Below are 13,307 nucleotides of genomic sequence, written 5' to 3' on the forward strand. Positions count from 1 at the left end.
CCACTTCGCGCGCAGTCGGCGGGTGATCGCCGCATTAAAGAAGACGCGCCCCGCCCTGCCGCTCCTAGAGAGGCCGCGCCTCGTCTGGCCGCTCTTAAAGGGGCCGCGCCCTTCTCAACTCCCACCTCTCCATACTCCCGCTCTAGGGCGCCGAAGGGCTCCAAGGGCCAGCTGGGCTCGAGGGCTCCTCTCTGCGGGATGCTGGGCAGTTTCGTGAGGTGTTGAAGGGTCCTGAAGCTGTAACTGACCCACCTCAGGAGTGCTGGGGACCCATCATGGCTGCTTCACGCTGAGACCATGGTGACACTGGGGACATGCCATTGACATGGGGCCCTGCCAAGCAGATCCTGGTGCTGTGTCATGGGGACACTGTTAGCCATGTGGGGACTCAAAATAGTCACTCTCTACTGGGGACCCTAAGCTGGGACCTTGGGAACTGTGTACTGAGGATACGGGAGACTCTGGGGAGACATTGGGACATCTATAGTGGGACCCAATATTTCTACCCCATACTGGCACCATGAGGACCATATAATGGGGGACACCATAACGCTGTGCAGGGACAATAGGCACACAGTACAGGGGACCTAGGAACCCTGTACTGGGCTGTGGGGACACCATGCCAGCCATATGGGGGCCCAAAACGGGCACCCTGTACTGAGCACCCTGTGCTAAGCCCATGGGGACCCTCTACTGGGAACACTGGGGACCCTGTGCTGGGCCATGGGGGACACTGGGCCAGGCATATGGGGTCCCAAAATGTTCATTCTGTCCTGGGGACCCTGAGCTGGGACCTTGGGGACCATGTACTGAGGACACTGGAGCTCCTACACCGAGCCTTGGGGACGCTGGCCCGGCCATACTGGGACCCAAAATGGTCACTGTGCTGGGACTGTAAGGACCCTGTTTGTGGGGCACCTGTGACACTGGGGACCTAGGGACCCTGCGCTAGGCTGTGGGGACACCATGCCAGCCACATAGGGACCCAAAATTGTCACCCTGCACTGAGGACATGGGGGGACCTTGGGATAAGCCATGAGGCTATGGAGAGACTGAGCCAGCTATGTTGGGGACCCAAAATGGCCACCATGTACTGGAGACACCAGGGGATATTGGGGGACACTGGGGTGAGTCATGAGGCCCATGGAGAGACTGTGCCAGCCACATGGGGACCCAAAACGGCCACCGTGTACTGGGTGCAGGAGGACACTGGGGAACCATGTGCTGAACCCTGGGGGTACTGGGCCAGCGATGTGAGGACCCAAAATGGTCACCCTGTGCTGGGGCCATGGGGACTGTGTGCTGGGGGTGCTGGGAACCACGTACTGGGGACACTGAGCACCCTGTCGTGAGCTGTGGGAACACCGTGAGGGGACCCAGCATAGCTCCCCCGGGGGGCACTTTCTGCTGGGCACTGCTTTGGGGTGATGGGGACCCCAGGGAACCAGGGATGCTGTCGGCACTGGGGACACCGGCGGGTGCCCATCGCGGACACCCCGATGCCGGGGGGTTCCAGGGGGTGCGTGGTGGTGATGGGGGGAGGGGGGGGTGTCCCCAGCGGGTGACGTCAGCGGCGGCGTTGCCGGGTGACGGCGGCGGCGCCGGGCCCGCGCCGAGGCCCTGACGTCAGGGCCCGATGGCCGCCCGCCCGCCCGCCGGCATGGAGCCGCCGACAGGCCCGCCCCGCCGCCGCTGAGATGGTGAGGGGGGTCCCGCCGCCCGAGAGCCACGGGGAACGCACGGGGACGCCCCCAGGCCCGGCCCGGCGGAACCAGCCGGTCCCGGAGCCGCGGGGGGAGGAGCGGCAGAACGGGGCCTGATCGAGATGGGCGACTGGTGGGGAGGGGGGAGGGGGACGGCAAGCCCCGCGTCCCCGGCTGTCCCCGGCTGTCCCCAGCTGTCCCCCGGCCGTGGAGGGGCCGGGCCTAGCGGGGGAGGACAGCCCCTCGCCATCGGCCGGGGCTGTCTAGTAACACTGTGCGCGGCCCCATCTTGCTGTCCCCATCCTACTGTCCCCAACCTGCGGTCCCCAGCCTGCTCTCCCCATCTTTCTGTCTCCAACCTGCTCTCCCCGTCTTAGTGTCCCCAGCCTGCTCTCCCCATCTTAGTGTCCCCAACCTGCTGTCCCCCAACCTGCTCGCCCCATCTTAGTGTCCCCAGCCTGCGGTCCCCAACCTGCTCTCCCCATCTTGCTGTCCTAAACCTGCTGTCCCCATCTTACTGTCACCACATTGCTTTTCCCAACCTGCTGTCTCCACTTTGCTGTTCCCATCTTGCTGTCCCAAATCTGCTGTCCTCATCTTACTGTCCCCATATTGCTTTCCCCAACCTGCTGTCCCCAACCTGCTGTCCCCAACCTGCTGTCCCCAACCTGCTCCCTCTAACCTGCTGCTCCATCCTGCTGCCCTCTTAAACCACTCACATCCCCTGCCCCCAAATTGCTCCTTGCATCCTGCTGCCTCCCACCCCTCTGCCCCCAACCCACTTGCCCCCATCCTGCTGCCCTCCCAACTGCTCCCCCAATCCCACTTCCCAACCTGCTGTTCCCCATCCTAATGCCTCCATCCTGCTCCCTGCCTAAAACGCTCCCTCCATCCTGCTCCCCAATTTCACTGCTCCTCAAACTGCTCCCCCAAATCATTCTCCACAACCTGCTCCCCCATTTCACTGCCCCTCAAATTGCTCCCCCAAATCATTCTCCACAACCTGCTCCCCCATTTCACTGCTCCTCAAACTGCTCCCCCAAATCATTCTCCACAACCTGCTCCCCAATTTCACTGCCCCTCAAACTGCTCCCCCAAATCATTCTCCACAACCTGCTCCCCCATTTCACTGCTCCTCAAACTGCTCCCCCAAATCATTCTCCACAACCTGCTCCCCAATTTCACTGCCCCTCAAACTGCTCCCCCAAATCATTCCCCACAACCTGCTCCCCCATTTCACTGCCCCTCAAACTGCTCCCCCAAATCATTCCCCACAACCTGCTCCCCCACCCCACTGCTTCTCAACTCGGTCCCTCCCAACTCTCCCAGAACCTGCTCCCACCCATCCTGTCCCTCCTAATCTGCTCCCCCCACACCAGTGCCCTCAAACTCACCCTGCAACTTTCCCATAACCTGCTGCCCCCCAACCCTCTCCTTCCATCCCTGCTGCCCCTCAACTTCTCTGCCTTCTCTAATCTGCTGCCCCCCAACTCTCTGTCCCCCAGGACCTCAAGGGTCAGTACTGGACGGACGATGACTCCGACGGGGACAACGAGTCTGAGGAGTTCCTCTATGGCGTCCAGGTAAGCGCTGGGTGCTCTGGGTGCTGGGACCTTTGGGTGCCAGGGGGCAGGGCTCAGGGTCTGCCAGCGCTGGGCATGGGGCTATGGGTGTGACGGTGCCCTGGGATGCTGTGCTGCAGGGGACCTGTGCCGCCGACCTGTACCGCCACCCGCAGCTGGACGCCGACATCGAGGCCGTGAAGGAGATCTACAGCGAGAATGCCGTGGCCGTCAGGTGGGTGCCCACTGCCCACCACCCCTGCACCAGCCCAGCCTGCCTGTGGGCACCTAGCTGTGCCACCCATCAGGCACCCAGCCACAGCATTCCCAAGGCTGTGCCAATCCCCAGGCATTCCCAGGGAACACGGCCATGGCATTCCCAGAGCATTTGGCCGTGGCATCACCATGGCACCCAGCTGTGCCCTCCCCAGGTACCTGGCACTGGCATCCCTTGGGCACTAAGCTGTGCCATCCTTGGGGCAGCCAGATGTGCCATGCCTGGGCACCTGGCTGTGCCATCTCTGGGGCACTTGGACATGGCATTCCCAGAGTGCCTAACTGTGACATCCCCAGGCCCTCATCTGTGCCAGCTACAGACACTTAGTTGGTGCCATCCCAGAGGACCCAGCAGTGCCATATGCAAGGCACCCAGTTATAGCATCACTGCACACTCAGCTGTGCCATCCATGGAGCACCTGATGATGGCATCACCAGACACCCATCTGTGGCATCCATGGGCACAATACTGTGGCATCCCCAGACACCCAGAAGTGCCATCCAGGGGACATATGACTATGCTGCCCCTGGGGCACCTGAAATGGCATCCTCAGAAATTTGGCCATGCCATCCCCAGGACCCAGATGTACCACCCTTGGGGCATCCATCTGTGCCATTCCCAGGCACCTGGCTGTGGCATCTCTGGGCACCCAGCTGTGCCACCCCTGAGCCCCAGCCATGCCACTCCCAGCCCCCCTTCCACAATCTCAGGTGCTCTCCTTGCACCATCCTGATCCCACGGGTGCCTGTAGTCAATACCCAGGGAGCCACACATGCCTGCCACCACCCCCACAAGCACTGGTGGGCACCAGAGAGAGGTACCAGCCCCCTGCCAGCCTCACCCCATGCCCCCTGCCCTGGCACCCCGTATCTTCACAGGGAGTATGGGACCATCGATGACGTGGACATCGACCTCCACGTGAACATCAGCTTCCTCGATGTGAGTCCCTGGGCTGCCGCCCCAGCAGCCTTGGCATAGTGGGGAGATAGGGGGTGCCCAGATTTCCCTGCCTGGCTGGAGGGGGGGTCCCCGTGGCCGCACCAAAGGGTGGCTGTCCCTCGGCAGGAGGAGGTGGCGACAGCGTGGAAGGTGCTGCGGACGGAGCCCATCGTCCTCCGCCTGCGCTTCTCCCTCTCCCAGTACCTCGATGGCCCCGGTGAGTGGAGAGGGTGGGCGGGACGGGGCGGTCCCTGCGCCCTGGGGGTGGGCAGGGGGGGTGGCACCGCTGACTCCTCCTCTGCTCTCTTCCTATCCCCAGAACCGTCCATCGAGGTTTTCCAGCCGTCCAACAAGGAGGGCTTCGGGCTGGGCCTGCAGCTAAAGAAGTAAGAGCTGAAGTGTGAGATGGGCACCCAAAGGTGGGGGTGTAGGGGAGGGGGTGATCCACAGGGTCGCCGTTTTGTCCCCATGCCACCACCACCTCATACTTGCCACCCAGCCCTGTGGTCAGCTCACCACCAGCTTTGGGTAGGAAGAAGGAGGAGCTGGGTGGCATAGACCATGGGCACGGGTCGTGGGTACTGGCACCGCCACTCAGGCATCCCTGCCACCTTTCTGCCAGGATCCTGGGCATGTTCACATCCCAACAATGGAAGCACCTCAGCAACGATTTCCTGAAGACCCAGCAGGAGAAGCGGCACAGCTGGTTCAAGACGAGTGGCACCATCAAGAAGTTCCGTGCTGGCCTCAGCATCTTCTCCCCCATCCCCAAGTAAGAGCCCAACGGTGTCCCCTAAAGGAACAAACCCTCTGGGTGGCTGGAGACCTGGCAGGGTGCCTCAGTTTCTCTACTTGCCCCTTTGGATGCTGCTGCTCCCTGCCAGAGCCTGAGGACGAGGTGATGGTTGCCCCCCAAAGCAGCCAGAGGGTGAATGTGGCTCTGGGTGACAGAGGACCTCGTTGTTGATAAAGATATGCAGGGAGAGTGCCCAGAGAATGGAGCCAGGCTCTGCTGGGTGATGCCCAATGCCAGCACAAGGGACAGGGGTGGAAGCTGAGGCATAGGAAGTTCCATGGAAACAGGAGGAAGAAACAGGAGGAAGAATTGTTTCACTGTGAGGGTGAGCTGGAACAGGCTGCCCAGGGGGGCTGTGGAGTCTCCCTCTCTGGAGATATTCCAACCCCACCTGGATGTGCTCCTGTGTGACCTGCCCTGGGTGCCCCTGCTCTGGCAGGGGGGTTGGACTGGATGAGCTCTGGAGGTCCCTTCCAGCCCCTGGCATTCTGTGATTCTGTGAAAGCCTTGAGTGTGGTGATGGTGCTCTAAGGTTGCTGGAACCTGTTAATAACTTCGACTAATGGAGTCAGCCAAATGAACTCACTCCTAGAACCGAGCTGATTTGCATTGCTTTGTCTTTGTTGTCGTTGTTGTTTTGTTTCCTGGCAAGAGACTTCTCTGAGGGCCTGTGTTTGTCTAAGCTTTTTGTGTGTGCTCCTGAGTGTTTCCTGTGCATTCCTAATTCCCCATCTCACACCCAGAAGGGGCTGAGCTGGATTGAAGTTCTGTACGAATATCTCTTTGGAGATACTCAAAATCTGCCTGGCTGTGTTCCTGTGTGCCCTGCTCTAGGTGCCCCTGCTCTGGCAGGGGGGTTGCACTGGATGATCTCTGGAGGTCCCTTCCAGCCCCTGGCATTCTGTGATTCTGTGATTCTGCTTGGTGGCAGAGCTGGGAGCTGAGGGGGGTTGTGTGCCCGCAGGTCTCCCAGCTTCCCTGTCATCCAGGACTCGGTGCTGAAGGGCAAGCTGGGCGTGCCCGAGGCTCGTGCCAACCGCCTGATGAACCGCTCCGTCTCCTGCACTGTCAAGAACCCCAAGGTGGAGGTTTTTGGCTACCCCCCGGCCGGCACCCAGGCAGGTGTCGCCCCCTTCAATATCCTGGTGGGTGCCTCCCCGCCTCGGGGTTTGCTTTCCTCTTTTTCCCCTTCCTGGCTTCCCTGGGGCTCTGCTGGCCTCGGGTCACCTCTCTGTGGGGTGGGGAGAGCCCCTGGCACCAGGGGGGAGGGGCATCCCCCAGGGGGTTTCTCCCCTGTGCCTTCACCCAGCACCCTTGGGTGCTCAGGGGCGAGCTGGGATGCCAGCCACAGGGACCTGTGGGATTTGATCCCCCAGCTTGGTGCCACCTCTCCCCTGCGGCGGTGTCCCCAGGAGGGCCTTGGGGTTTCGGGGGGTCCTGCCGTGCCAGGGGGGTGTTTGGGGCTGCCGGTGCCAGGCAGAGGTTGGGGTGCAGGGGGGAAAGGAGATAACGCAGCTGGCTCCCTCTGGCTCCGGCGCAGGTCGGCGGCCACTGCAAGAACATCCCCACGCTGGAGTATGGCTTCCTTGTCCAGGTGGGCATCCTGCACTGCCCTCCCTGCTGCCCTCTGGCCGGCCCAGCTCCTGCCCCCATCCTGCTCATCCCCATCCCAGTGCTTGGAGCATCCTCTGTGCTGCTCTGTGTCCTGCCCAGCTCCTGCCCCCATCCTGCTCATCCCCATCCCAGTGCTTGGAACATCCTCTGTGCTGCCCTCTGGCCTGCTGAGCTGCATTCCACTTCTTGGAGCCTACTGCCCCACATCCCACTCATCCCCATCCCACTGCCTGGATCATCTCACCTGTTGCCCCACATCCCACTCATCCCCATCCCACTGCCTGGATCATCTCACCTGTTGCCCCACATCCCACTCATCCCCATCCCATTATCTGGAGCATGCTTTACCCTTCCCCACATTCCAATTATCCCCACCCCACTGTCTAGAGCATGCTGCCCTCTGCTCCCCATACCCCTGCTCCCCATCCTCCTGCCCCACAGTGCTGCCTGCCCCTTGGTGCCCCCTGCCACTCGGTGCCACCTGCCCCTTGGTGCCCCTGCCCCTCGGTCCCCCTGCCCTATGGTGCCACCGGTCCCTTGATGCCACCTGTCCCACAGTTCTCCCTTCTCCTCGGTGCCCCCTGCTCCTTGGTGCCACCTGCCCTTTAGTGCCCCTGCCCTGCAGTGCCCCTGCCCTGCAGTGCCACCTGCCTCCTGGTACCCCCTTCCCCTTGGTGCCCCCTGCTTCTTGGTGCCACATGCCTCTTGGTGCCCGTTGCCCCACAGTGCCCCCTGCCCCTTGGTGCCACCTGCCTCTTGGTACCCCCTGCCCCTCAGTGCCACCTGCCCCTTGGTGCCCACTGCCCCACAGTACCCCCTGCCCCTCAGTGCCACCAGCCCCTTGGTGCCAGCTGCCCCTTGGTGCCTGCTGCCCCACAGTGCCCCCTGCCCCTTGTTCCCCCTTCCCCTCGGTGCCCCCTGCCCCTCGGTGCCCCTTACGCCTGGGTGGGGGTGCCCGGCGGTGCCCGCAGATGATGAAGTACGCGGAGCAGCGGATCCCGACGCTCAACGAGTACTGCGTGGTGTGTGACGAGCAGCACGTCTTCCAGAACGGCTCCATGCTCAAGGTGTGCCACCTGGGGCCAGGCTGACACCCTCCCTGCCCCTTGCCCACCCCCTCCCTTCACCCTGCCCCTTGGTGCCTCCTGTGCCCCCTGCAGCCGGCAGTCTGCACCCGGGAGCTCTGCGTCTTCTCCTTCTACACCCTGGGGGTCATGTCCGGCGCGGCGGAGGAGGTGGCTACGGGCGCTGAGGTGAGCCAGGAGGGGCTGGGTGCTGAGGGGTGACCACGCTGCCCCCTCAGGGCGTTGTCCCCTCAGGGCGTTGTCCCCTCCAGCCCACGCTCTGCCCTGCAGGTGGTGGACCTGCTGGTGGCCATGTGCCGCGCTGCCCTGGAGTCCCCTCGCAAGAGCATCATCTTTGAGCCTTACCCCTCCGTGGTGGACCCCAACGACCCCAAGACACTTGCCTTCAACCCCAAGGTAGGCAGCAAGCTCCCTGGTTCTGGGGAGCCCTGGGAGCCCTGGTGACCCCTCTGATGGCAACCCCTCTGCTCTCCCACACACAGAAGAAGAACTACGAGCGGCTGCAGAAGGCCCTGGACAGTGTCATGTCCATCCGTGAGATGACGCAGGTCTGCTGCCACCCCCTGCCCCATGCCACTCCCCTCTGGCCTGGGCACATCCCCATCCTCCCACTGTTTGCTGGGGGCCAGTGGACCCAGCTGCACCCCCTCTCACCTCTGCCAGGGGTCCTACCTGGAGATCAAGAAGCAGATGGACAAGCTGGACCCCCTGGCCCATCCCCTCCTGCAGTGGTAAGGCCGAGGGTGCTGCAGCCCTGTCCTGCTGCTCCTGTCCCTCCCTGCTGCCCCCTCTCCCTCCCTGCTGCCCCCTGTCCCTCCTGCTGCTCCTGTCCCTCCCTGCTGCCCCCTGTCCCTCCCTGCTGCCCCCTGTCCCTCCCTGCTGCCCCCTGTCCCTCCTGCTGCTCCTGTCCCTCCCTGCTGCCCCCTGTCCCTCCCTGCTGCCCCATGTCCCTCCCTACTGCCCCATGTTCCTGTCTGCTGCCTCCTGTCTCTCTCTGCTGCCACACATCCCCCAGGGCATGGAATGGAGTGGGGGACAGCTGGGCCTCCACAGCACCACTCCCTTGGTCCACTTCTCCCTGAGGGTTCTTGGCTATCCACCCCACTCAGGATGGGTTGTGTGGCAGCTCCTGGCTTGGCCCTGCTCCCAGGGCAGCTTGGGACCCCGCTATGTGACCCTTCCTCATCTTCTTCTTCCTCCTCCTCTTCCCGAGGATAATTTCCAGCAACAGATCCCACATTGTCAAGCTGCCTCTCAGCAGGGTAAGTGGCCTGGCCAGGCTCCAAGTGGAGGGGTGGGAGGTGGGGTGGAGAGGGTGGGAGGGGGGGATGTGGGATATGGGATGTGCAATGGAGGGAATGGGATGTAGGACATAGAGTATGGAATGCAGGATGTAGGATTTGGGAGGTGGGGTGCATGGTATGGGGAGTGGAATGCTGGACATGGGATACAAGGTGCTGGCTATAGGGTGTGGGATTGTAGAATATGGGATGCAGGACAGAGGGTATGGGGATATGGGATGAAGGGTATGGGATTGGGATGTGAGGTGTGGGGTGTTGGATGTGGGATGAAGGGTATGGAAGGTGGGATGTAGGGTATGAAATGTGGAGCATAGAGCATGGGATGCAGGACGTGGGGTACAGGGAGGATGCAGGCTGCAGGATATGGGGAGGGAGTGATGTAAGGGTCTGGGCTGTAGGGTGCAGCCACTGGGGTGGGGTCTGCAGCCTGTGAGGTGTGGGAGGCAGAAGACAGGATCCAGGATGGAGGTTGGGGATCATCCCATAGGCCCTCCTGCCAGGCTTGGGATGACCAAAGCAGGGCTGGGGCAGGCCAGGCATGGGGCCAGGCTGCCGTGCATGATCTCTGCCCGCCTGCCTGTCTGTCTGTCTGTCTGTCCGTCCTCTCTCCCCACCTTTGCTGGTCCCTTTGCCCTGGTAGCAGCTGAAGTTCATGCACACCTCGCACCAGTTCCTGCTGCTCAGCAGCCCCCCCGCCAAGGAGGCTCGGTTCCGCACCGCCAAGAAGCTCTACGGCAGCACCTTTGCTTTCCAGTCAGTGCCCGCGGCGGCGGGGGGGGATCGTGGGGGGTGGGGGTGGCGGCGGGACACCCCCCCCAGGGCGGGCACGGTGGGGCTGAGGTGGCCTTCTTGCAGTGGCTCTCACATTGAGAACTGGCACTCCATCCTCCGCAACGGGCTGGTCAACGCCTCCTACACCAAGCTGCAGGTAGGGCCGGCCTCCGCCCCGCCCCGCAGCCCTCCCCGGGGGCGGGCGGGCAGGCAGGCAAGCAGGGGGGCGCGGGGAAGGGGGCGGGCGGCTGGCCGCGGAGGTTGGGCTGCCTCCAGCAACCGTGCCCGAGCTGGTCGGGGGGACCCCGCGGCGCTCACCCTGGTGTTTCCCCGCAAGCTGCATGGAGCAGCCTATGGCAAGGGCATCTATCTGAGCCCCATCTCCAGTATTTCCTTCGGATACTCAGGTAAGAGGCTGCCTGCGCTGCCCAGCCCTGCGCTGCTCAGCCCTGCCCGGGCTCCCATCCCTGCCTCCCGCATGGGCCCCGGGGGCGCTCGGAGCCGCGCAGCAGCGGGCGGCGTCTTGCGTCCCTCCCGCCGCCGTCCGGCCCCTGCCGCAGGGCATGTGTCAAGGAATTAACCCTCCCCCGACGGCTTCTGGGCGTTCGAAACTGCTGTGACCACCTCCGGAGGGGGTGCCCAGGGTCGGGGAGCGCTCGGCGTGGTTTTTGTCCCCGTCTTGTGGCATGCGTCCGTCTGTCATCCCGGGGCTTCTCCGTGCCCGGGCGCTGACCGCCGCCCCTGGCTTCTCCGCAGGGATGGGCAAAGGGCAGCACCGGATGCCTTCCAAGGATGAGCTGGTGCAGAGGTACAACCGGATGAACACGATTCCCCAGGTGAGAGGGAGGCTGGGCAGGGGGCGTGATTATGGGCAGGGGGCCGGGGGGGCGGAGGGTGCACAGGAGGCGGGAGGACGGGCAGGGGGCCGGAGAACGGGCAAGGGGCGTGCCGGGGCCGGGCAGGGCGGGTAACGGCTCCTGCCCTCCCCTCAGAGCCGCTCGATCCAGTCCCGCTTCCTCCAGAGCCGCAACCTCAACTGCATCGCGCTGTGTGAAGGTGTGGGGGACACAGCCCGGGCTGGGGGTCACAGCGCGGAGTGAGGGACACAGTGCCGGCTGGGGGACACAGCGCGGGGTGGGGGACACAGTGCGGGCTGGGGGACACAGCGCGGGGTGAGGGACACAGGGCGGGGTGGGGTCAAGGCGCGGGGTGGGGGTCACAGGGCGGGGTGGGGTCACGGCGGGGGTGGGGGACACAGGGCGGGGTGGGGTCACGGCGCGGGGTGGGGGTCACGGTGCGGGGTGGGGTCACGGTGCGGGCTGGGGGACACAGCGCGGGGTGGGGGCAGGCAGCAGTCCCTCCCTGGCTCCAGGGTGGCTGGAGGAGGCAGTCTGGTCCCTGGCAGCCGGCAGGGACCTCCCTCCCCTGGTGCCCACCTGACAGGCCCTTGCCCCCTGCAGTCATCACCTCCAAGGACCTGCAGAAACATGGCAACATCTGGGTCTGCCCTGTCTCAGACCACGTCTGCACTCGCTTCTTCTTTGTGTCAGTGCCCAGCTGCACCCCCAGCACCCCCTGGCACACCCCAGCACACCCCTGGCACCATGTTCCTCCACACCCCTGGCATACCCTTGGCACCCGTGAGACTCCCCTTGGGACAACCTCTCACCCTCCCAGCACCCATGGGACACCTCCAGGACAACCATCCAGACTCCCAGCACCCATGGCACACCCCTGATGCAAATCCTCACCCTCCCAGCACCCAAGGGACACCCCTGGGGCAACCTCTCACCCTCCCAGCACCCATGGCACACCCCTGGGACAAATCCTCTCCCTCCTAGCACCCAAGGGACACCCCTGGGACAACCTCTCAACCTCCCAGCACCCATGGAACACCCCTGGGATGACCCTCCACGTGCCCAGCACCCATGGGACACCTCCTCACCCTCCCAGCACCCAAGGGACACCCCAGGACCACCCCCAACCCTTCTTCCCCCGGCAGGTATGAGGATGGCCAAGTGGGAGACGCCAATATCAATACTCAGGACCCCAAAATCCAGAAGGAGATCATGCGCGTGATCGGCACTCAGGTGTACACAAACTGAGCGGCGGAGGGGATCCCCTGGCGCCCCCCGGCGGGCAGCGAGCGCACAGCCTGGGCCGGGCCGGGGCGGGAGGAGCCGATCGCAGCCCCCGCCCCAGGCAGGGCTCAGGCGGGGCCGGGCCGGCAGCTCCGCCCTGTACATGGGCAGCAAGCAGCCGGCGAGCGGCCGCCGCCTTCAGCAGTCCCTCGTCCCCGTCCTGTCCCCCTCCTCCTCCGCCGTGTGTCCGAGGCTGTGGCAGCGGTGGAGAAGGAGCTGCGGGGAGGGGCGCGGCCGCCGTCGGCCGAGGAGTTTTTAGCGACTGCCAGGAACGAGCAAAAAATAATAAATAAATAAACCAACAAAAATCAAAACATCACCAAGAAAGCAGCAAACAACAAAGCAAAAGAAACCCCAAAACGAGCAGAAAAAAATAAAAGGGAAAAAAAAGAGAAAAGGAACTTGTGTCGGTGCGGGGTGGGGAGGGGAAGGGTGGGAGGGGGTGGGGAGGATGGGATCGTGGGGAGGGGGTGAGATCATGAGGAGGGGACAGATGGGAGGTGATGGTGGACAAGGGGTGGAATCACGGGGAGGGGAGGGGATGGGATCATGAGGAGGGGACAGATGGGGTGGGAGAGGACAGGATGGGAGGTGATGGTGGAGAAGAGGTGGAATCATGGGGAGGGGATAAAATTGTGAGGATGGGTTTGTGGGGAGGGATAATGGAGAGGGGATGGGATCATGGAGATGGGAAGGGATCATGGGGAAGGGATGGGGTCACAAGGAAGGGATGGTGGGGAAGGGCTGAGGCTGCAGGGAAGGGATTGGGGCTGTGGGGAAGGGATGGGATCATGGGGAAGGGCTGAGGCTGCAGGGAGGGGATTGGGGATTGGGGTAAAGGCTAAGACCACAGCAGGGACATATGAGGACGCTGAGGGGACAGGACCCCAGAGGGGCCAGTGCCAGCACAGGGGCTCAGACAAGAGGCCAAAGAAAGCTCCCAGGGGCTGGGGTTGATTTCAGCCCGAGCTGAACCCAGCACCCACAGAGTCAGCATCGGGGCCAGCACAGCCACATCCAAACCCACTGGAGAAAGGCTGTGGGAGTGTCCCAGGGGCTGGCAGAGGGAGCTGGGTGCAGAGGCTCCCCAAAGTCCTGAGGCTCTCGAGGGTGGTCAC

The 13,307-nt window shown here is 63.5% G+C and overlaps 1 protein-coding gene across 1 annotated transcript; it reads left to right on the forward strand.

Annotated features, from left to right (window-relative positions):
• Positions 1-1,825: 1,825 nt before the first annotated feature.
• On the forward strand, positions 1,826-12,153 carry PARP6 (poly(ADP-ribose) polymerase family member 6). The gene is given in 23 exon segments (XM_054388114.1): positions 1,826-1,964; positions 3,083-3,201; positions 3,203-3,286; positions 3,406-3,500; positions 4,421-4,481; positions 4,608-4,698; positions 4,801-4,867; positions 5,104-5,253; positions 6,242-6,422; positions 6,818-6,871; positions 7,863-7,958; positions 8,052-8,144; positions 8,247-8,372; positions 8,459-8,524; positions 8,640-8,707; positions 9,190-9,238; positions 9,918-10,030; positions 10,133-10,205; positions 10,386-10,455; positions 10,805-10,884; positions 11,041-11,104; positions 11,509-11,593; positions 12,051-12,153. Coding segments are annotated over 23 exon segments (2,127 nt in total).
• Positions 12,154-13,307: the final 1,154 nt, after the last annotated feature.

This window comes from Indicator indicator, chromosome 16, assembly GCF_027791375.1.
Source record: "Indicator indicator isolate 239-I01 chromosome 16, UM_Iind_1.1, whole genome shotgun sequence".
Taxonomy (NCBI): Eukaryota; Metazoa; Chordata; class Aves; order Piciformes; family Indicatoridae; genus Indicator; species Indicator indicator.